Source organism: Halichoerus grypus, chromosome 1, assembly GCF_964656455.1.
Source record: "Halichoerus grypus chromosome 1, mHalGry1.hap1.1, whole genome shotgun sequence".
NCBI classification, from domain to species: Eukaryota; Metazoa; Chordata; class Mammalia; order Carnivora; family Phocidae; genus Halichoerus; species Halichoerus grypus.
In genome coordinates this window covers 137,646,642-137,672,159 of record NC_135712.1, presented here as the reverse complement: position 1 = coordinate 137,672,159, position 25,518 = coordinate 137,646,642, and the positions used below count along the sequence as shown (strand labels likewise).

The 25,518-nt window shown below is 38.9% G+C and overlaps 1 protein-coding gene across 4 annotated transcripts in view; it reads right to left on the bottom strand.

Annotated features, from left to right (window-relative positions):
- The window catches only part of RARB (retinoic acid receptor beta), a 712,218-nt gene that overhangs the window by 371,647 nt on the left and 315,053 nt on the right, over positions 1–25,518 (bottom strand). For all 4 annotated transcript variants that reach the window (XM_036072138.2, XM_078072445.1, XM_078072441.1 and 1 more), the window contains one exon: positions 8,846–9,300. In XM_036072138.2, coding sequence (XP_035928031.1) covers positions 8,846–9,023 — 178 coding nt within the window. In that variant the 5' untranslated portion in view covers positions 9,024–9,300. The remainder of the gene's footprint in view (positions 1–8,845; positions 9,301–25,518) is intronic.

The following is a 25,518-nucleotide window of genomic DNA, read 5'->3' as shown; positions in this document are numbered from 1 at the left end:
AATTCCACATGAGTGAAATCATGATATCTGTCTTTCTCTGATTTATTTCAGTTAGTATTATACTCTCTAGATCTATTCATTTTGTTGCTAATGACAAGATGTCATTCTTTTTTATGGCTGAATAATAGTCCTCTGTGTGTGTGTGTGTGTGTGTGTGTGTGTGTGTGTGTGTGTGAGAGAGAGAGAGAGAGAGAGAGAGAGAGAGAGCGTGCACATGCATATGCACTACATCTTTATCCATTCATGTATAGGTGGACACTGGGTTGCTTCCATATCTTGGCTATTGTAAATAATGCTGCAATAAACACAGCGGTGCATATATCTTTCCGAATTAGTGTTTTCATTTCCTTTGATAAGCACCCAGTAGTAGAATTACTGGATAATAGTGTAATTCTATTTTTATTTTTTGTGAGGAACCTCCACACTGTTTTCCACAGTGTGGCTGCACCAGTTTGCATTCCCACCAACACTGCACAAGGATTTCTTTTTCTCCACATCCTCACTGATCCTTGTTATTTCTTGTGTTTTTTACTTTAGCCATTCTGACAGGTGTGAGGTGATAGTTCATTGTTGTTTTGATTTGCATTTCCCTGATGATGAGTGATGTCAAGCATTTTCTGGAGGTAGACTCTGACATGACATACAAGTAAGAACCGATTACTCCGATAAATTTACCCAGCAAACCATCAGAGACACTCTAAGGTGCCCACTCCAATATCTAACATGTATGTGTCAAATAAATATTGGAAGAGTAAATTCACGAATAAAAATACATTTGATTCCCTTTTGTATACCTTGGAGACACTGTTTACACATCAAGAAATCGGGCAAGGACTGGATGGTTCTTTGCCAACACCATATGCCTTCCAAGATGGGGAACATGAAACACTTTCCTATTGTCCACAGGTCTTCTGTATATGGCTTTTCCCAGTGCCATGCCACTGCCCCATGCCCGACATAATCATCAGATTTGGTTTTACAAAGATTTCTCTGTCCATATCCCTTATAAACTTCCTTTCAACAGCTAGAACATACACGTTCTAAGTGGCTTAGCTGGCCCTATTCATTATTCTTCACTCACTCATTCATGTATTCATCCATCCATCCATCCACTCATTCCAGCAATCTTCAAGATATTGAATGTACTGCTTCTTTTAGTAACATATTTTATAACATCTGCTTTACTATCTCAAAATGAAAGTCATAGATAATATAGCCTACCTACACATATAATTTCAAAGAAATCAATATATGGCCCTGATTGCAATATCCAGGATGAATTCAAAGAAAGTAACTTAAAATAAAATAATAGTTATTTCAATGTACAAATGCTCAGGCATAAAGAAGCAGTAAGATCCTTGCCCCCACATGCAGAATTACAGTGAATATTTTACCTACAAATGCAGATTTATAAAAACATGTGGTATTGGTAAGTCAATTATGAAGCATACCCTGTCATCAGTGACATGATTATCTGAAATTGTAAATGACTCTTAGAAACATTCCAAACAAAATAAAGATCTGCCTACTCTCCATCTACACAGCAATTATAGTTCTAAATAATTCACGGTAAAATAAAAGCACATAATATTTTGCATTTATATGTAAAATGGAGTTATGGGTAAATTCAGTTGATTATAATTTATTTTGGAGGAGTGTTCTTAACATGAATGTCTGGTGGGACAGCGGGAAGGCAATGAGATTATGAAGTAATTCTTTATTATTTGCAACTATGGTGCACAGTGCAAGACATTCAGCCTCCTAGCCCCCGCCCCCTAAATGCCTAGAGTGCTGCCAATCAATGTGACATCCAAAAGCATATCTGCAAATTGTCAAAATCCCCCATCAGCAAGAACCATTGATTTGGTCATTCTACCGACCTTAAATGAGTTTCCACTGTATGCCAGGCATCAGGAGAACGGATGAGTACAGGAGGGAAAGCTAGGAAAACAACCAAAGACAGCAGAACAGGACATGTATAGTAAACTAACATATGCACAGCGGGTACATGGTGGGGAGGGGGTGTTGCAAGCTTTATAAAATCAAGGCCTTAGAGAGTAGAGAACAATCAGAGTTTTAGATCCAAATGATTTTAGGTGATTATGATTTCCCCAAAGGAGTGCAAGATCCTTAAAGAAAAATGGAGTGTTTTAAAAACCTTTGCACCAACTCAACATCCACAACTAACATGGAGGTGTGAGAAGATGACTGGTCAGAGCAAGAAGAATTGAAACTCAGTCCCATCATTTTTGTCTGAGCAACCTTAGGAAAGTTGGTTATCTCAGTCTTTCTCTATTTCTCTTTTCCAGATGGTAGATAGAGGTAATGTAGGTAGCACACTAAATAAATGACAGCTCTTTTCATTCTTATTCTCATGGCAAAGTAAAAAAAGCAAGAGTGCTGATAGTACCACTGGCCCTTGGTTGGTCTGGTGGCGTCAAGTTCTTGGTGGTGGCGTGGAGATCACATAGCAGTGTCAGTGTCTTTCTCCTGTCTCTTTTCCTCCTTTCTTCTTTCCTTTTTTCCTTCCTTCCTACACTCCCTCTACCCTTCTTCTCTCCCTCCCCCTCCCTCTCCCTCTCTCTCTCTTTCTCTGAAAAACCCTTCAAATGTTGGAGGGAGCCAAAATAGAAAATAGAGATATAAGATAGAATAGAGGGCTGTATCACTTTGATGACACAGCATAAATCACCAGAGCTTCTGTGGTACTGCTTGAGACACATCCTGAAGATGGCCCAGAGGGCAGCCATCTGGTGACAATTTTACCTGTCCTCGCATTCATCTACCTTGTATGGAGGTTAATCTCCTATCACTCAAGGTTATATGAATGAGTTTTTCATCATTAGGACCAAAATAGTTCATCTGAATTGTACAGGAGCTGCAGATTGATGAATTCATCAAGACAGAAATTTGGAACACATGGAAAGTCTCATATCTCATAGCCAACTCAGAGCTATTATGGTGATTCTAATTTTCAGAGGTTCAATCTTCCTAAGGTCGAAAATGCTCTTTTAAAATGTCTCTGTTTAACTATCTGATAAAGAGAATATCAAAAGGAATCTAATATTAAGTCTAAACCACAAATCTCTCTCTTTTCTCCTTTTTTTTTTTTTTAATATTCTTTCATTCATGCTCTCCCTAGGAATAATCATTGGCAGAAGTAAGTCAGAGGAAAATCCATTCCTGTTTTATAATCGCCTCTGTAGACTGAAAGCCTATTTCTATTCAAGAACGCACTTCCAGAGTTGAGATTCTCCTTTGGGCATTGTAGTTAATTTGATGAAATTGAACAATAATCTTTCTGTTTCTAACTCATGTTCACATATTCTTGATCCCTTTGGGGTAAAGTTCAACAAACAGAATGAACCCAGCTCCTCATTAGAACTATTCAAAGGATTACGTGTACTCGACCAGAGTCTGGGGAAATTGTAAAGACATCAAAAAAAAAGACACAAAGATTCCTTTATTATTGGGGAAGAGAGGTGCTGCCTTCAAGTAATCAATACCTGTCCGCCTTTAAGGGAAAGACTCTTGCATAGTGCATCTGTGGCCGCAGGCCTCTGCAAGACCACCGAAAGTGTTCGATCATGCCAAAAACATAAACTTTTTCTAAAACATTCAAGTAAAAGTCTTTGACCTCCCTAAGCCTCAGCAATTCAGAGATACTCAATGACTAAAGGCAGATAAAATGAGCAAAATTGTTAGACTCAGTTTACTCAAATTCCTAACAAGTTTCTTTAACTTACTTTTATCTGGCTTAAAAAAAAAAGTGAAGAATACATGCATGTGGACCATACTATTATATTTGGCATTCACTAAATCCCAGCAACATACTAAGCCCCAGACATCTTAAAACTAGAGATGATCCCTGTCCAGTGGGGTCATTGTGTATGCTTCAGGACAAATATAACTTACAGCAGAAAGAAGAAAAGGTTACAGGGCAAAGGGTGCTGGATAATAGCAATTAACCAGTTGGTTTTAGTTACCATTATTCTGCACAAATTCAAAACATGATCAACACCTATGGGCCAGTTGTCTTTAACAAGCAATATGGAATTCCAATCTAGCCACACACTCTGCTTTAGACAAGCTGCAAGAACATGGCTTCTCTTAGCTTAAGACGAGATATAGAAATAATACCCCATTTATGTCCTGTCATTGGTAACTCTGAGACTCACAGTCTGTCTCTGCAAAAGGCTGGGTTTTTTATTTTTTTAAGTGAATACCCTATTTTGTGATTTTGACAGGAGAGCACTTTCTGATCATTAAAGAAGCAGGGAAAAGAACTCTCATTTTAAGATTGTGGAGTTAAACGGAGATCATTTTGAGAGAGTCTCTGAAGCCAACACTGTTAATAATATTTTCCAGCTTACAACAACCTATAAAAAAGCACATGTGCGGCAATAAAACAGAACAAGCAGCCATGAAAGGAACATAAAGAGAGACAGACGGACAGTTGTCCAATTTTCACAGAGAGCTCTGGAACATTAAATTTTGAGCGCTCCCTGGCATAGTATATCAGGCTTTCCTCCTGTTGGGAGTCATGCTTGCCTGGAGATGACAGGATCTCTGCCTGTGGGACAGAGCTGAGCAGAGGCATCCACAGTGACTTCCTGACAATGGGGCCCACCCTCAATTCCTCATGTGGATGAAAACCGATAGCTGCTTCCACAGTAGTGGGTGGAACTAAAGAGCTTGTGAATTCCTTTAAACGTCCTTCATCTCCAAAGACTCCCTGAAGCATCATGGGAAAGAGATAGCCATGGAGGAGTTGTGGGATTATTTGAGGGGTTAAGCTGGCCTCTTTACCCAACACACTGGGAAAGACGTCCATTTAGCGGCCCCAAGATTTGGCCTTGGAATCTGGTGCCAACATTAACCAGCTGTGTTAGCTCTTTACTTTTTCTAAGCCTCACAGTCTTCATCTGCAAAATGGGACTGTCGCTAATGGCCTGGAAGCAGTATCAGGAAGCTATTAAAAAAGGATTAAGAATGGTATACATTAAATGCTTGGTGGATTATACAGTGGTGCTCAATACACGCTAGTTTTTCTTATTACTTATCTTCACTCCCTCTTTTCTTATATGGCTCCAGATTTCTAACCTCATAGAGAGCTCCACAATGTAAAGATTTAAGTCAGAATACAAAGACAAGGCCATGAACACAAAGAATATGTTTTAAGTCCACTTCTTCCCTGCAAATATTTATTTTCCTTTACGTTAGAAAGTTCTGGAGAGCAGAATTTCTGAAAAGTTGGCCACATCTTTCCCTCAGAATTGTGAGTGGTCAAAAATGGTCAGACCAATGGCCAAGTGCTCCATGCTGCAGAACTGGGTCCACCAGCAGCACTCATCAAGGAAAGATGGGCTGTTTGGCTGCAAAGGGCATGAGGACCAGGAGAAAATCAGAACTGTGACATATAGAATCCTCACCTGCCACAGGCCCTGGAGATTATCTGAATGTACCCCTTTCTAGTAACAACTTTTCTTCCAAATTCATACACCACTTTTATCCTTAAAAGATTTGAATACTATTACTCTAAAAGACTATTCTTTTCATAAAAATAGTTTATAGTTGATGGAAGAAAAATTCAGAGATGTTAAATGACCGTAAATGAGATAGTAGGTCAAGGACATTTTTGTATGTGGGAATGGGGACATGCGTACTATAGGAAAGAAGAGGTAAATGTACAGAGTTCAGGTTTTGGGCCTGGAAAAGAGGCTGACCAGAGAATCAGAAGTGAATGGTGGGAAGTGTCAGGAAGGGGAGTAATATCAGTAGCTGCTATGGAAATTGTTCTCACTAGATTTTGAGGTAGAAGGTTCTTGGGTTTATAATTCCATGGTGCTGAAAGAACCCTGTTAGAGGGGTAGGAGAATTTATTCTTTCTGGCTGAGCTGCAGAATCTGGATGTGTAAAGATTATGAAAGCAACATCGGCAAATCCCATAGTCCAATAACATGACCCTCTTTATGGAGTCATTCCCCAACACGCATTCCAGGTTAGCTGGTTTTTCCACCCAAGCATGTGTTTTGCTAGTTATTGAGATTTTATAGAATTCGGCTACCTCCCTAAGTAACCTCAATGCATGAATAAAACTTGACGTTTAATTTTAGCCAAGAGAAAGTCTGCATTTAACTTTTAAGACCTTACCCTTCTTCCTGGTCTTTCTAAACCTCAGGCGGTAACAAAGACAAAGATAACTCCCCGTTCAAGGGCCAACTAACAGACTGCACATTAACAGTGGCTTCTTTTAATGATTTTCATCTGAGAGGCTTCCATGTGCTTTGTCTGTAGCAAGAAATAATAAAATAAGATATAAGTTAGCCAATTTTGATGTTTCCAGCCTGAACTTTTGGTACCTCGTCCTTTTTCTGCCACTTCTCCAGCCACCTTTCAATGTATAGTTTACTCAACATCCTCTCCCCAAGGCCCTCAAAAAAACCTATAATCATTTTTCCTCCCTCTCCTGAACTGTGAAACCTCTCTTTCTAAATGTTGAATCATATAAAATTGCCAATATTGGACCAATTCTGATCTAGAAAAATGGCAATTGCATTATGGTTCAACCTGGTAGTGATGGCATCTTGTGCTTTATTAGTAACTCTGAAATGAGAAAAGTAGACTTGTATTTAGAGATGAAAGGAGCCTTAGATATGATCTAGCCCAGCTCAGTCAGGTACAGGCCTAACCACTGATGAGAAGATCAAACATCGCCAGTTAGAGAATGGAGCCGGGTTATGTTTGGGATGACTTGACTCCTATCCCAATGTTCTTATCTCCATGGCATGGGTCAGAAATTTTTTCTGTAAAGGGCAAGATAGTAAATACTTTAGGATCTGTGGGCTATCTGGTGTCTAACACGGTAGCATGAAAGTAGCCATAGGCAATATGTAAACAAATGAGTGTGGCTCTGTTCCAATAAAACTTTATTTATAAAAACAGATGGCAGGCTGGATTTGGCCCACAAGCTGTAGTTTGCCAAGCACTGCTCTATAGAATTCTTAGATCTAAAAATATCTGCAAGCAGATGGGTGAGGGATTTGTATATTGAAACTGTGTTCAAGTGTTCATGGATGCTAATTCAGCATAAATATCTTACTACCCTCTGTATGTCCCTTAAAATAAGTACACAAAGTAGCCCAAAGTTGCTGGGACCTCGGGGCTACAGCTGCCTGAGGGTTTGCCATCTGCAAGATTATATCACTCAGGATGGGAATAAAATTGCCTTAATTCCTTAGCTACATCTACAAAATATACTTGTGATCTGAGGAAAAAAATACATTAGAATGTGCTACGCATCAGGCTGGCTGACCTATGGAATTAGATCCAGGCACTCCTGGGTGAAATTTTAATAGCTTTAACAATCATGTAGTCAGACTGCTTCATGTGTTAGCTGAAAGTCACTTCATTTTATCATTTGCATGTTGGGTGAACAGGGTTTGCATTGGCACTTGGGTCAGCCAGGTATTTTGAATACAGGCACTTTTTCTATTTCTCCTGACAGCCAAGAAACTACTTTGGCTATATCTACTTTCCATTTGAACTTGAGAAGCATGGGAGAATGTTATTAAGCAATTTCAAAGACTTTATTGGTCACACATTCTGGTCAGAAATCCAAAACACAGAAGGGAAGAATTATGATCAGGTCATACCAGGAAGGAAAACCAGTCAGTATAGATCAGGCATGATAGTAACTGTGATTGCAATCAACATCCCTGTAGGAAAGTTCTGTCCATCCCTCCGTCCATCTGTCTCTCCATCCAACCATCTACCCAAACACCCAGATATCTAAACAGCCTACTATTTCTGAAGGCACAATACCATTTGCTGAGGAATCCCAGTTAGGTGGAGCAAGCTCCCTGCTCCTAGTGAGCTAAAAGTGTAGTAGAAGGAAGAAGTGAAGACACAAAGACCACAGTAAGAAAACAATTAAGGCAATACGTCAAGAGAAAAAATTTTTTAAGTACCAAGCCAATTCTTGGAGGAACTCCTTGAAGACCAGTAAACTTTGAAAGAATTACCAGGTAGAGCTCTCAAGAGCTACTGCTGAGCTGTGAGAGAGCCTGGAGAAGGTGCGCTGGCCCCCTGATGCCGCTTGGTGCATATTCAACGCCCCTGATGTGCTTTTTCATTCCAGGTGCCAAACCTGCCAAACTATTTCTCAAAGGCGGGAGAGCTCCCTGGCTAGCCACGGCTTGTCCCTAAACAGGCAGAACTTAAAAAAAAAAAATCACATAATATGGATGCTTTCTACAAGTCAGTCATATCAGTTTTGAAGAATTCTGACTACTTTTATTTTATAGTACTTTATACCCAACATTCTAGAGAAGATCAGAGGTAAGAAGCAGCTTAGTACAGAATCAAAAGTGAACAAAGACACTCAAAAAAGCTTATGTGATATGAATTAAATAATTAAAGATACTACCTATACCCAGGAGAGAAGTTAGAGATTCAAAGAAGACCTCACAACCAAAATTGATGTTAAATCCAGCATTATCATTACTAATTCTTATGGTATCATCTTCTAATCCACTGTTCACATTATTTATCAAGTGGTCAATTTCTTCAAGAATGTTGGTCATATCCGCTAATTACTCTTTACATTTACATTTTATGAAATAGGGCAAAATACAACATAGTTTCGAATGGACCAAATTCTAAAACGCACCATTTATCACATTTCAAATGATATTTCTGCAATAGAACTAAAAGTATAATCCCAGACCAAGAGAAACCAAAACCCAGCAAAATGAAAACTCACCTTGGATGTGAACCCTCCTGTTCTCTCACGTCCCTTAAGCCAACCAACCAAGAGAAAAGAGCAAATTGCAGCGGTACTTACTTGCAGGTGATGGGGTACTGCATCCACTTGGAGGAGGGTGGCCATGCAGGCCATGGAGGGGAGGCAGGGAAAGTCCTCCAATGACTGGTGGAAAGAGTAATGGGTAGGGCGCGGCTGGATAGTGAGTCATGTGTCCATTCACTGCGGGGACAGGACATGCGTGGCTACTGGTGGTCATGTTTCAGGCCTCACACGATGAAAGGTGCTCTGGGGCGGGAACACATCACTTCAGGTCTTGAACCAAAGCGAGGGAGGTAAACTCAGGGCCAGGGTTGAGTCTGAGCTGTCTTCTGGGCGAAAGGCAAAACAGTTCAACATATGAGCTTGCTTCTTCCCAGCATGTTTTCTCTGCCTCTCATTCTGCTGTGTTGATTACAGGAAGGATGCCTTTTTGCTCAGCTTCTCAGTTTAAGGCTGGGAAATGCTATCACTTTAAAGATCCGGAGCTGCTAATTCTGTAAGAAAAAAATAAATAAATTTCATAAGTCAAAAATATTTTCTTCTTTATCAGGTTATATGAAAAATCTCAGATATTAATCTAGGTCTCCTAATTCCCTGCTGTTCCCTTATATTCACTACCTTTATTTTCTTAAATTCTTATATTCTAATATAGAATAAAACTTATATACAATTTCAAAGTAGCCCTGACTATCCAAAATTAAATATCAAAGTAGCCCTTACTATCCAATATTAAATAGCCCACTCTGGGGTAATCTTTCTTGATATTCCTCACCCTGCTTAAGTTTTCTCTATGGCACTTAAGTTTTTGTGAGTGTTTTCGTCTGCCTCCACCATTAGAATGTACTCACCAGGAGGGCAGAGTTTTTCTGTTTTGTGAACCACTCTGTTTTAAGCTCCTATAAGGGTACCAGGTAGGCCACAGACAATAAATATTTGTTGAATGAATGAATGTTTTTTCTTGCTTCTTTTAGAGAAATTGATTGTTTTATGTTGTCCTAACCTAGGTGCTTCCAAGACGTTACATATTTTATATGAACAAATTCGGGATTTCAACCCAGCCCCCTTTTGGAAAGAGATACCCAACAAGATAAATATAACTGTAGGAGAAAACTGTATCCTAATGAAAGGTAAGAGACATAGCCAAAGATCAGTGAAATATTTTATATCTGTTTCTTATTGTTGACAGTATATACATTTCTTGTAAGAATACCATCTGTTGAGCCATACAACTGCTTCGTCTATCTGCTCGATCATCTACCCATCAATCGAATCCTAACTTAACTATTATACGCCCGGTGCTGATGTGGTCACTACAGATATGCAATGTGAAATGATGCTAATGTGACTCCTTGCATCACGGAGTGTCTAGTTTTAACAGCTCCTAACTGAAACCACATTGTTAGAGAGGGGTAAATTGCTCTGCCCCAACAAAGGACATGCAAGGAATGCTTAGCACCTAGGACTCCTTGAGACTGGGAATGGAAGAAGCCTGAAGTTGATTCTAGAGTGGGCTGACTGTAGACTTCACAGGCTCATTTTGGCCCCGATGACCAATACTCAGTGAAAGTCCCCAACTCTGGACTCCACTGAAGGGAAGCCCTGAATGTAAACCCACAGGACACAAAACAAGAACAATATCACAGGGCCAGCACAGTGTCATTGTCAAGAGCATGATTCTAGAGCCAGACCACCTAGGTTCACATCATGGCCCCACCCCACAGACAGTTATCTTACTTCTCAATATAGCAGTTATTATAATAAAATGAGGATAATAACAGAATTTACTTCAGAGGGCAGTTGTGAGGAGTAAGGGAGGAAATGAGGTAACATGAAGAGAAGCTGAGTGCCCGGTGCCAAGTCAACACCGGGTCAAAGTTTGCTATTCACATATGCGTTGTCTCACCAAATGATATGCTTCTGAGAACAAGCTCACTGGAGTAGACAAGAGGCTCTGGGGTCAGGGCAGGGAGGAAATCACAGCATAGTCGTCTGAGGAAAATATTAGAACTAAAACTTTTGTCACAGAAGAAGCACAGGTGGGACCCAGGTACAGCTGAGAACAAAGACTCATTAAGGCTTACTGATTTCTCAGTTTGTGAAGTTAGCCAGTTTGATTCCCAACCCTAGAATTTTCTAATCCATAATAACTTCTTTTGTTTACTCTGTGTCAGGCACTTCACTTATGAGCTCTAAGCTCTAGCCCTTACAGCTGTCCCGTAAGGCAATTATTCTCCTCATTTTCCAGGTGAGAAAACAGAGTCTCAGGGAGTTTAAATGACTTAGCCTGCAATGTCACAGAGTCAGCCTGTGGCTTAGTCAGAATCTGAACCTAGATCTGGCTGGTTCTTCCGTCTCTCTGCTTTCCCCTGTACCATGCTGTGCCTTTATGTCACTGAGTGCCTGACGCGTCCTCGCTGTACCCTACAGGAAAAAGTCCACAAGCTGTTGTGATGTGAGCGGCTGTCCTCACTTAGATGACATTCTCCCCAGGGCCTTGAGTCCCTGGCCTATTAATATTACAAACGAACGTCATCCACAGTGAGACCATATGGTCCCAGGTGCCCCAGAACTCCACTGTCCCTTACAAAGGAGACCGTATTCCCTGTTGGCTTATGTAACACACTTACCCCCCACCAAAGTGAGGTCCCTCCCCAAATATCGATGTCCTTTTCACACTTTCAAACCACAACTTGTTTCTCTGATGAAAATAAAGTAAATGGACTATGAGAGGTGAATGTTTTCCCTGCTTTCTCTTCTAAAAAATCACATACCATCTAATATATTTAACACTTTCATTTTGTAGTTTGTAGCAAATTAATTAGAAAATAAACAGTACCATTTAGTATTTGCTGCATTTCCACTCAATTTGATTTTTAAATCACACACACAAAGCCCAGCATTGTTAAAAATGGTCTTTTCTATCTCCATTAGACAAACTACCTCATTAACTGGTAGAGCTGACAGTTCAGCAAACCCACCCCCGCAGGGCACAATTCTTATAGTTTTAAAGCTGTTTGTTTGTTTTTACCAACCAGGGACTATTTCTACTCTCAATAATCCTTCATTTCTCTTTGCTTTCAAACACTGCAGATTTTCAGCATCCTGCCTGCCGACTGAAAAGTCTGGTATCATGCCTAGGATCTTTAAGAAAAAAAAAAAAGAAGAAGAAAGAAAGAAAGAAAGAAAAGAAAGATAAAAAAGAAAACTTAAACTGATAACAGGGCAAAAGGGAAAAAAGAATCGGTGTGTTGGGAAAATCCTGTTATGTTGCAGGAAAATTGAACAGTCACTGGGTCTATGTTCACATATGTGACTGATTAAGGCTATTTCTGGAAGCAGAGAATTTCCTTTGTTTTAGGCTTCTCGAAAAAAGATGGTTAGTGGTGTTAGGAGTGCTTTTTTTTTTTTCCCTCCATGCCTGATTTGAGTTTGGGCTCATTCAGGGTTCCTTTCTTCACAACCTGAAGCAAAGCAAAGGGAAGCTGAGTGGAAGAGGGGACAGAAGTGGGGACCACGGACTCAGGAGACTCCCTGGGTGTCAGTTTCATCATCTGTGAAAGAGGTCAAGGGAAGAGGAACAGGTTTTAAATCAAGTTTCTCAGACTGTGCTGTCCAGAAAACAAATGTTTTATGAGATATTAAATGGAGCTGAAAATATTTGAGAGGAAATAAAAAAGAAAGGATTTTTACATAACTGTATGCGTAGTTGATATTGTTCTGCAATAATCTGCCTTTGATAAATAGTGGAATGACAGAAGGTAGTAGGAGAGGTTTACCCACTACCCAGTTGGATGAAATGTGCTCATGCAGTGACAGGGATCCTGGGAATGGTTAACATCTATGCCCGCATCTGTGAGATATTATTTTAATAAAACACAGTATATTTTCTCCAGTTTAATTTGTTCATGTTTTTGTTCCATTAAAAAGTTTTTTTTTAAATTACATTTCAATTTATTGTCACATTTAATTTACCAGAGGTCGTTTCTGTATTTATTTTAGCTTAAATTTGCATGCAAACTTCCAAGCTTATACTTCTAAACATTTAACATTTGTTTTATAAACATGATACTTACATATGATTTTTTTTTAAAAGTAGTTCCCTTAAAACCAGTGATTCTCAGAGCTCTGTCCCTAAACCAGCTGTCTCACCATCACCTGGAAACTTGTTAGAAACACAGATTTTCCAGGCCCAAGATCGAATGAATCAGAGTCGGAGGTAGCCCAGCAATCTGTGTTCTAAGAAGCCCTCTGGTTGATTCTGATGCAGCTAACATTTGAGAACCACTGCTCTAGATGTGAGGTTGGCAAATTTCTTCTGTAACGGGCCAGAAAGTAAATAATTTAGCTTGTAGGCCGTGTAGTCTCGGTCACAAATACTCCACTCTGTTTTTGTAACGATTTCTTGTGAGACAAAAGCAACCACAGACAATCCATAAACACGTGGACATGGCTGGAATCCAATAAAACATTATTTACAAAAATAGGCAGTCTGCTGAACCTGGCTCATGGACCATAGCTTGCTGACCTCTGCTTTAGATTAATAAAGAAAAACAGCAGCCCACTTTCCCAATCCTTTAGCTCCCCTCCCTATAAGCAACTACTTGAAACTATTTTAGTTGGGCTTTTTCCTGTTACTTGTATTTCTAGTTAATGTGCTTAAACTATTTTTTTCATAATTATATAAGCTTTCCTTTACTATCTTTTGGTTTCTACTATAAATATGGTTTAAGTCTCTTTGGCTATTGCTCACATATGCTAAACCCTCTTTTCTCTCTTATTCCCAACACAATGTCATCACAATTTAAAAAATGAAAATCATATACATTATATTTACCTAAATATGACTAGGTAAATATTGTTACAGCTGAGCCACAGGACATACTACATTAACAGTTCTTATAAAAAATTTTTGTGTTTCCTGGAGTTAATAATTGCTTTGTTTATATAATTGGATTATTTTCCATCTATGAATAATTCTTCCCCAACTCCCTGACAATTTTGCCAGACATGTCATATGATATAGGAGTTCCACAACTGGAGACATTCCTCTTGCCCCAGGGCTGATTGGCTGCTTTCCTAGTCTCATGCATAGATGTCAAACCAAGACTTTCTATTATCACTTCTTTCTCTCTCTCTTTTTTTTTTTTTTTGAACCCATTTCCTGGATCACATGTCTTTCTCTTTCTTGGTTTAATTATTCCTCTGGTGGTTTCTTCCCCCTAAGATCTTTCCCAGAGATGGTGTGAGTGATGAAAATTTTTTGAGACTTTGCATGTATTAAAATATTTTTATGCTATATCTCATATTTGTTTGATAGTTTGGGTAGGTATAAAATTATGGATTGAAGTTAACTTTTTAAGTTAGAGTTTTAAGTATGTCACACCACTTTTTCAAGCTTTCTACATTGCTTTGGAAATTTCTAAGACTATTCTGATTTTGGATCCCTTGTGTGTGACATTTTTTCCTTTTTTGCAAGCCTTTATAGTCTTTTCTTTATCCCCTATGGATCTTTTTTTCTCCTACATTGTGCTAAGCATTTGGTAGAGTTCTTCAATCTAGTGACCCATATCCTTCTGTTAAAGAAAACTTAATTTTATACTTCCTTGATAATATCTTCCTCTACATATATTATGTTCTCTCCTTTTGGAAATATTAGATACTGCACCTTCTGAATTATATTGTCTCTCATATTATAACTTTTCATCCATGTCTTCTATTTTTTGCAAGATAACCTCACTTTCAACTTCCTATTACTCTATTGAATTTCATATTTATGGTACTTTATTAACATCTAAGAGTTTTCTTGTTTTTTCTTCTTTACACATTCTGGTTTTGGTCACAAATGGCTTATCTTTTCTTTTAGAATATTAAGAATAGTTTTTTTTTTTAATGTTTTACTCTGCTTTGTGTATTGACTCTTTTTTCCCACTTTTTGGTCTGTTGTTTTATTTTCTTTAATATTACATGTATTTCTCAATTGTATTTTCTGTCCTATTCTAGGCCCACCCATTTATATATGAAAGGAAAGACTTATTGCAAGCTCTGTTTTCATAAGCAAACCTTGTCAAATGGATAAGTTTCATGAAAAAGTGATCTAAGTGGGCCATTTCTTTGGGAGACTCCCCAAATGTTAGATTTACGGGCTTTTTATTTGGGGCTTGAGAAGTAGCAGAATAAGCTGCCCCAAAATATGACTGTAGGGATTCAGGACATGTCACCCCAAAATATGATTTGGTATATTCATTATTTGAGTTGTAAGCACTTGAAAAACAGTAAAGTAGGGAGAGGCTTTTTCTAAACTCCCCTTATGTGCCTAAAGACCTATCCAACCAAAAGGAACACAATTATAAATCCCCTCCATGGGAGTTTTATCAACCAGCAAAGATGGACTCTTCTCACAGAAGAGGAAACTAGACGTCAGCTGCACACCCAGACAAATGGTGTCACAAGCTATCATACCTCCAGTCTATTCTGAGGGCCCATTCAGCTTTCTTAAAAATTACTTAACTCTCCTCATTAGATGCTGCATTCCCTTCCTTCCCCTTTCCCTATCAAGATGGTGTTTAGGGGCACCTGGGTGGCTCAGTCAGTTAATCGGCTGCCTTCGGCTCAGGTCATGATCCCAGGGTCCTGGGATCGAGCCCCACATCGGGCTCCCTGCTCCACGGGGAGCCTGCTTCTCCCTCTCCCCCTCTCCCCCTCTCCCTGCTTGTGTTCCCTCTCTCGCTGGGTCTCTCTCTGTCAAATAAATAAATAAAATCTTAAAAAAAAAAAATGGTGTTTAATTCTGAATTCTAAGCCATCTCAGGGGGTTATTCATTTTTTTTCTGGTTCTCTCCCATGTATACATGAGGTATACATGTTAATAAACTTTTGTTGTTTTTCCCTCCTTGATCTATTATTACAGCGGTCTCAGCTAAGAACTCAGAAGGATAGAGGAGAAATTATTTTTCCTCCCCTATAGGCTCTTTGGTAAATTCACTGAGAAATTCTCTAAGGTTCTACTCAGAATGGGGAAAAAAGAAAATGCCTTACTGAAAAGACTTCTGGTAGATGAATGGAACAGTGAGGCTCAGGCTGCCCGTGGGCTTACTATTAAATATGGAGCCATTTACTTCTTCCCCCTGTGTTCAGTCTAACACTGCCTCCCCACTCTACATTTATGCCTGGTGTCCAGAACTCTAACCTGTCTAGTTTAATTTCTTCAAAGAGTAGACTTATCTTTCCTACCAGTTTTGGGTTACAGTAATCACCAGAATGTAACAGGTGGAGAAGTGAATTTAACTACTCCTTGTTCAGAACTCCAACCAATCTTACTATTTCAATCATCACTTCCATCTTTCTGGACATCTGGTGCTTCTACTTTCTGGGACCGTCCAAAATCCTACAGTTTGCATCTCCTTGCTTCTTCTTTGCATCTCTTTCTTCAGGCACTTAGCATTCTGCTTTCTGAACTTTGCTAATTTACTCATTACTGCCCATCTACTTTTTGTCTGTAAGAAAAGTTATTGCCATTTCTTGTCTGCAATTAACATCTCTCATGTTTTTGTTAGTTTTAATAGTTTATACATTTTACATCCCCTTGCTATCATTTTAATAAAGATTTGGGAGGGAATAGGGAAAAATGCATGTTGTTAATCCATTCACTAGAAATTCACTAAATTTTCTTTTATCATATATGATATTTCATGACAATTTTTATTGAAATATAATTAACATATAATGTCATATTAGTTTAAGGTACAATATATTGATTTGACAATTCTATCCTCAGTGCTTACCATAATAAGTGTAGTTACTATCTGTCATCATACATTATTACAGTATTATTGACTATATTCTCTATGCTGTCCTTTTCATCCGTGTGACTTACTTATTTTATAACTTGAAGTTTGTACCTCTTAATCCCCTTTATCTATTTCACCCATCCCCCTACCCACTATTCCTCTGGCAATCACCAGTTTGTTCTCTGTATTTAAGAGTCTGTGTTTTTTTTGTTTGGTCTCAGTCTGAAATTGAACAAAAAAGGTGAGGTTTGGGCGCCTGAGTGGCTCAGTCAGTTAAGCATCTGCCTTCAGCTTAGGTCATTATCCCAGAGTCCTGGGATAGAGTTCTGCATTGGGTTCCCTGCTCAGCGGGGAGTCTGCTACTCCCTCTACCCCTCCCCCTTCATGATCTCTCTCTCTCTCTCTCTCTCTCATTCTCTCTCTCTCAAATAAAATCTTAAAAAAAAAAAGTGAGGTTTGATTTGCCATCATAGACATGCCACAGGGCTGTGTCAAAAGCCTTCTACTAATAAATAAAATAAAGATGGGATTTGACCTGCTTTAGCCATGCACCTGCACACATACTGGATAATTAGAAATGTCATTTAATGCACTGGTGACTTGATATGTGCTTTCTAGAAGACTCCAAGTTGGAGAGAGGACACTTGATGAGAGTCTGCCTTGAGACACAGGAGCCAAACACTTTAACCTGGTGAGAAGTGTTAATTTTACACCATGCTGCCTTTGAGTGTGATCCAAGTGACAGAACAGAAAAGATTTCTGTAGAAAACACTGTATTCATTTCCTCCCATTGAAATTTAGTGACACCATGCTGATGTGGCTAACGTAAAACACAAGCAGAAGTGAACAAAAGATAGATTATCTTTTAAATTTCTTGCGGTAGAGCACAGAAAACTCTTCTGTATTTCTTCAGCTCATTTAGAATTTGTTGTGGGGGATATTTTTGCTTCAACAGACACTAAAGGCATATTGCCTCTTCTTCCAGTTTATTTTAGCCCAAACCTCCCTATTTATTTAAGGCCTTGGTTCCAGGTAATGCCACTTAAAATTTCTCATTGCATGAGAAATGCATTTCAATGCATTCAGCCAAATACCTGTTTTCAGTAAAAATGCCAAACTCAGCACAAATTCTGTCAATTTCCTTTGCTGCTGTTCTTGATAGAAAAGAAACACAGCTATAAAGAAGTCAGTTTTGCATGCCTGGTAGTTTTGCAGCCTTTCTTATATCCACCATCTTCGTTGTAAATATTACTGATAAAATTAGGGTCAACTTAAACCAAGGGGATGATGCAACGAGTAACTCAAATTTGGCCAAAAAGAGAAATGTCTTAGCACTCTTTAATTTAGAAATGAAAGAGAATAGAGTCATTCAGAGAGAATAATGCCATCAAAGAGTCCCTCAGACCACCAAGTGAGCAGAGTGAAAGCTGAATCACTCTACTGCTTTAGGAGGTCAACTGGCATATTGAAGACATATTTTTAAAAGCATACACAAAATGTGCCTGCATTCCTTGTTGGGCCATTTTTATATGATTCCATCTGCTAAAGAAATACAAAGAGAAAATATGACTCAGAAAATGATGAGGAAATATAGATATATTAGAAAGCATAAAACTCTAAGATTTTAATTTCATAAATTATAGTAGCAGCAGTGTATAGATGAATTTTTAGGGAGTCAACCCTCAGACCAAAGTTGTTACATATGCTAGCATTGCCAAACTCACCTCCCAAAGGACTAGCTTTCTCCTAAGGTCTTTTCACATAGATTCCAAAACATAAAGGTATAGAGTATGTACTGGATTAGACAGCTGTTAGTATTATGGCTTGTTTCTAAGAGAAGTGACAGCAGACAACTCCTTATACAATGGTTTCCATGCTTTCCATCATGGAATTCTGCCATAACAAGCATAATGACTGTATTAGGATTTGGGTCAAGGGAAAGTCAGCTCTCCATAGGCTGGTTTAGCCTAGAAGATGTAGTCTGCCCACTGGGAGTCTCTACATTGAATGGTGACCGACCTATCCTATCAGTCTTACTATTGGTTTCAAATGCCGAACACACAAAGACAGACACAGCTGTAAAAGGTAAAAGACTGGCATAGAAATGGAAAGATATACAGAAAATTAAGTTTGCAGAAGCCACGAGGCTGGAGAAACCAAGTAAGCGAGAAATAGGAGATAGAGAGGAACACAGAACCAAGACACTGGTAGAGAAAGGGATGAATCAGGTCACAACAGCCATGACTGTGCCTCAAGGTTATTGTTAGTGTTAAGAACAGCATTCTGATTTTTTTGAGGCCCAAGTTTCACCTGTTCAACTGTTCTGTATTTTTCCTTCCCTCCCATGCAACAAACTCCCAAATTGTATCACTAGACCTTAGCTCCCAGAAGAACCTTACCATGCCAGTATTTAACTCTGTGTCTTTTGGAAGGATAAAGTGGCCAGTCTTCAGTTGACTATGATAATAGACCACTGATGTAATGTCAACCTACATGTTAGGATTAAGACTGACATAACGTTGTCAAGTAGGATTTGTAAGTGTCCATTCATAAATGACATGGTGCTGGAAAATCACTAAGGAAAGAGACACATTTGAGGTCTCTGGAATCTTGCAGTTTGTAATAATATGGAGATCATAAAAACATATAAAGTATACTTTGCTACAGTCAAGCTCAGTATGTATGCATATCCATTGATATCTGTAATTAAATTCATCACATATTTATTTTTTTTATAAAAGGAGAATATAACAGAAGTCAGAGTCCCCAAAGTAGTGAATTTAAATAACTAGTGTTTAGTATTCAATAATATTTAAGTATTACAACATGGTTATAGCTTTTGGGGGGTCTATCTACTCTAGAAAGTGAGGTCTAGTTGAAAAAATATTTTTAACAAATTTATACAGTTGCCTTTACCATGTCAAAACAACAAGAGCAAGAATTTTCCAGGCACATTTGGGTTATCTCAATTGGTCACATAAATGAAATGGTCACAGAGTTTTCACCTTAATAAGGAATTGGGATTGTCAGAGCTGCTACAGAACATCTGGGCACTGTACCCATCCCATGCCCAGTGTAGGTCTACTCAGGTTCTGCCACTAATGTTGGTTTCCTTACTTACATGGACCAGCTTAAAGACATTTTAGGTGCTTCTTGTGATGACAAGCAATGTCTCAAATTATTGTTGCTTCCCAGTATCCTGTGGCCCATGGGAGATAAGCCCTCATTCTCATCAGTTTCTCAGCTGGGACAGGCATTTTGATACTTGATCAGTTTCCCCTACTCCCCAATACCATCTGGCTGAGGTGAAGATACTCTACCAAGCTCTCGCCAGCTGCTTCTCCTCAATAGCCAGATCTTATCCCTATGCCTCTAGGTTTTGTGTCAATGTCAATCTGGACAGGCAATCTGGAATTATCACCACACAGTCCTGATCTGCCTCTGCCTGCAGTCCATACTTCCTTCATATTGGGCCTTCTTGGAGAGGGATCAGTGTCCATTTTGGACACAGTGTGTCATACTGTTAGCATCTTTGAAAACAAGCTATATGGCCAGACATGTTATCACCGTTCAGGTTTTCTCCTTTCCCACATTCTTTGCATTCTGTGTTGCATGTATCTCCTGAGGTCAAAAACATCACAGTTGTGTTCAGTAGAATAGAGCTTTCAGTTGATTTTCAAAAAACGGATTGGAAATATGCCTATCTTTGATCCCTTCAGCTTCCAGTGGCTGGTGAGGGCCTGATGGTGGGGGAGATGGAACAAAGCCTTTGAGACAATGTATTCATCCATCAGCGACTCCTTTGTTTACCACCATGGGCCATGCAAATGTGTAGCATCATGTGGAAAAAAGTTTAAGAAGCACTACATTAGAATTATGATACTACAAAGAGAAAGTCAGACCAAATAAGCAAAGACTTCTTTTTTTCCAGGTGTAGAAGATTGCCTAATTTCTTTAAATTAGATTTGACTGGACTCTAAATATTTATATTACCTGAGAGTGGGTGGATTCAGTCTGTTGTTAAGATTTTCTTTCTCTTCCAGGGTTATAAAAAGGACCTTGGGTCTCATGCAACCAAAACATTGGGAGTGGACTACAAGAAAAAAGACAGACAATAACACATGTTGGAGAGAATGTGTAGAATTTGAACCCTTCAGTATTGCTGGTGAGAACAAAAAATGGTATGACTGCTTTGGAAAACAGTTTGACAGTTTCAGAAAAATGGATGGATGGATGGATGGAAGGAAGGAAGGAAGGAAAAAAGTTACACAGAGCTACCATATGACCTAGGAATTCCACTACTGAGTATATAAGGAAAGTGAAAACATAACCAAGCAAAAACTTGTACATGAATATTCACAGCAGCATTACTCATAATAGCCAAAAAGTAGAAACAACCCAAGTGACCACGAATTGATGAATGGATAAGCAATATGTAGTATATCTGTACAATGGAGTATTATTTAGTCATCAAGAGGAATGAAGTACTGATATACGCTACAATATAGATGAACCCTGAAAACATTATGCTAAGGGAAAGAAGCCATAAAAGACTTAAAAGGCCTTAGATATGAAGGCTACATATTATAGGATTCCGTTTATATGAAATGTCCAGAAAATGTAAATCCTTAGAAACTGGGGGGAGGAAGGGGTAGAGAATGACTTTTAGTGGGTATAAGTTTCCTTCTTGGGTGATGAAAATATGCTGGAAATAAGTAATGATGACAGTAGCCTAATTTTGTGAATATACTAAGAACCACTGATTATACAACTTAAAAGGATGAATTTAGGTTATGCAAATTATACCTTGATAATTACAAAAGAGAAATAGGTACATCAACCAACCAACCACGAATGGGGGTAGACTCCATCCACACAGCTTCTACTGATATATTCCCGAAGCCTGAGTCCAGATTAGCCTGCACATGTGGCTTTGGCCTTGGTGAACTGGGCACAGGGTCCAGTCTTTCCAGAGCATCACACAGCCATTTTCTCTGGAGAGGCCCTCATCTGCAGGGGGCTCTGTTAGGATCAGGCCTGGGTCCTCACTGCTCACAGCCCTCATGGACTCCTGCTCTCTACTCACATTTAGGGAACATCTACTCACCTTCACTCCCTCCTTACCTCTTCTGCATTTTCTTAAATTCATAAATTCAGTTTTTTTTTAATGTTCTTATCTACTTTTATTCTCCCTGGAAGGGATTTTGTCAATAAACCTGCATTTGTTCCTTAAAACACAGTCAACATTTTGAAAAAATAAATAAATAAATAAAAACTAGCTTTGCACAAAGGTATGCCCCAAACTATGTTCTAAGAAAAGGGGGAAGGCAAAAGAATGCAAGGGCATGATGAGAGTTTTGCATTCTGGAACGGGGCAGACCATGAAGAAAGTGTGGAGGAGCAGAAATGTTGTCAACTTACAGTCCTGCATTAACGTGAATAGGGCACTGTCTCAATCCATTCGGGCTGTCCTAACAAAATCATCAACAACAGAAACTTACTTCTCACAGTTCTAGAGGCTGGAAGTCCAAGATCAAGGGTCAGGGTAGTCCTGCTCTGGTGAGACCCCCATGCAGGCATCTTCTTGCTGCGGGCTCACATGTGGAAAGGGCAAGCTAGCCGTCTGGATTCTCTAAGATCACTAATCCAAATCAGAAGGGCTCCACCTTCATGACCTAATCACCCATTAAAAGCTTCACCTCCTAACACCATCACCCTGAGGGTTATGATTTCAACATATCAATTTACGGGGCACTCAACCATTCAGACCACAGAGGACACAAGAGTTAGGACTCTGTGGTAGCTGAACTAGCTAAGGTAGACTGAATAATGGCACCCAAAGGGGTCCATGTCCTAACTTCTGAAACCAAGGAATGTTATAGGATCAAAAGAACTTTGCAGATGTGATTAAAATGAAGGATCTTGAAATGGGGAGATTATTCTGGATTCTCAGAGTCCCCCAATATAATCACAGAGGTCCTTATAAGAGGAAGACAAAGGGGGGTGTGATTACAGGGGGGGGTGATATGATGACAGAAGCAGAATTTGGAGTGATATGCTTTGAATGTAAAGGGGCTAAAAGCCAAGGAAGATACTGAGCCCCTAGATGTTGATAAAGGCAAAGAAACACATTCTCTCCTCAGAGCCAGGAGGAACTAACCCAGCTGATATCTTGACTTTACCCCAGTGAAACTGATTTTGGACTTCTCACCTCCAGAGCTGAAAGAATAAATTTGTGTGGTTTTAAAACGACTAAGTTTGTGGTCATTTTTTATAGCAGCAATAGGAAACAAATATATCAGTCCACTCTGAGCCTTCAAGGACCTACTCAAGAACACAAACCACAAACACTGACATAATACTTATCCTGAAACCAGTAGCCAGTTTTGCCAAAATACAATTATCCCCCTGGGGAAAAACCCAATGTGTGGTGTTGGTCAGGGAGAAAATCTTGAAGATGCTCACCACTGGCTTCTAAAACTTCCTACAACACTAAAGCAGAGGTGAAGCCAAGTGATGCTAGTTCTAAAGAAGACATGGGCTCAAAAAGGGGCCAGGGGTCAGAGTGGTACCAGGAGAAGAGACAAGAGTGTGCTATCTCTGGTGGCAACATACAACCATTCCTGAACAGTGTATAAAATGTTAATTTAACTATTTTTGCCTTTCTGCTACGTCATGTGAAAATTGTGCAAGGTCTTTTTTTTTTTTTTTTTTTAATCAGCAGCCTTAGAGCTTCCCTGAAAATTGCCAGGTTGTTCTATTTCTGTGAAAAATGCCACTGGAATTTTGATAGGGATTGCATTCAATCTCTAGATTGCTTCGGGTAGTACAGACATTTTAACAATATGAATTCTTTCAATCCATGAACATGGAAGAGCTTCCATTTATTTGTGTCTTCAGAAATTATACTTTTAAAGCAATTCCAAGGATAAAGAATGTCCACCTTCCTAAATAAACCAATGCTTGCTACAAATTAAAAAGAAGAAGAATTTCAAAGAAATTTTGATCATTAGTAGCAATATTAAAATACCACTATAGCTTCTTTAAGGATCATCTTTGAAAACCAATAGCATTCATTTGAATACACAGCAGAGTTTATAAGGAATTGTAACATAGTAAGATAAGAATTCAAGCCTTGGGATTATTATATAATACCTTAAAATGATTAACATTTTAATAGTCACAGCATTCTAATAAATGAAGTGTGGTTTTGTTTAATGTGTGGTATAAAGTGATGGTATGATCTTCCAGGTGATATTATGGAAGCCCAGTCCCCAGAATAAGAGTAAGAGAAGGAAAGTCTGTAAGAAAATATAACAGTATTGTCTTAACACTTGGGCTAGTAATGCATGTGCTGTAATGTGTCTTAGTTGTTTATGTGTTGGGCAGGAAATCATGTTCAAAGCATTTAGCTTCAGTTGTGCAAATATCATATTATGGGATAAAATGACATTGGTCAACTGTTGCATTCTTTCAAAGTCAAGATATCCACATTTTGGAAAAGTTATTAATTCAGAATGTATCAAATTACAGACATTCTGGATAAAGAGTCATCTGCTGTATTTGTTCTGGCGTGTTTGATTTAAATTGGTAGGCACATTGCTTTGTTAATTCATACCTTGCGAATAAAGAGGTGAATCTCGTTCTAGGAATCAAGTGATAATAAAGCTAATGTTAGAGGCAAAGGATGAAGTCTCAGCTTCATTCAATCTCACTTTCCTGATTTATAAAATGGAAACGATAGCAGTAGTTCACAAAGATCAAAGGGGTTAATGTACATAAAATACTTAGAATTGTGCCTGGCACTTAGGACGCCTTGGTTAGTTTTTCTTAACATTGTTGAGTCTGTGAAAATACCTGATGCCTTTAAACGTATTTGAGTGATGAAGCCATTTATGCTCACGTGTAGTCAGAAAAAAACAAAGCACTTCTCCATATTTATTTTTAGCAAATAATCTACTATCTCCTGTATTCTTTATCCATTCATCTACTTATATCAGATGCATGTTTAAAGACATATGCATACACCCAGATATCCTCTTTTCGAAGTCAGATTTCTTGACTTAAAAATCAATTCAGGAAGTTTCTTAAGGAAATGACAAAATGTATGAAAATACTGACTGTGATTTTAGAAGCTCCTGCCACCATTTCTAGCCAGTCTGGCTCCAGCATTTCTGCTGGCCAGCTAGCCAGGAGGTGAACTAGAAGGCCTGCCATATTCCTAATTATTATGTCACCCCAGCAATCAGTAAGAGAAAGCACCTCTTTTAGCCTGTTCTCATGACCACTCAGCCTGTTTCTCTACTGCTTAAACTCTATTTTCAGGAGGGGAAAAAAAAAAAAATCAGCCTAAAAATTCCTCTGGGACAAAACACCGCCTTGGGCATCCTATGCTGAGAGGGACTCTAAAAATCTGGCTGAAGTATTTTTTTGAATCTGTTGTAGGGATGGTGGCATCTCCATTTAGACTCTGCACATATTTTTATAACTGTTTAATTCTCTCTTGTGGATGAGCACTTAAAAATCAAAATAAAAAATTAAGTGAACACTCTAAACGCTCCCCCCCCCCCCAATTGGTATAAGAAACTGTGATTGGAGTCCCTTAAAATGAAGGAAAATTAACAGTGAGAAAGCTCTCACTGGTGATGTGAATGAATGGCCACATTTCCATGACATTTTACTGCATCCACTCAAACAGATGGGATTCCAGAGCTAACTGGCCTCTGTTGAGATGAATGAGATTCCACAACTATTAGCACATTGGCATAGAAATGGGCTGGATTCGGTTGCAGAGGCATTCTTACAGAAACAAAGAGGATCACAAAGCTATCCTGTCTCCAGTGCCCATCAATGCAGACCCATTCGTTATTGAACCCCATTCATTCCAGTTAAAGCTACATTCAAGATCAGATGACACTCTTAAGG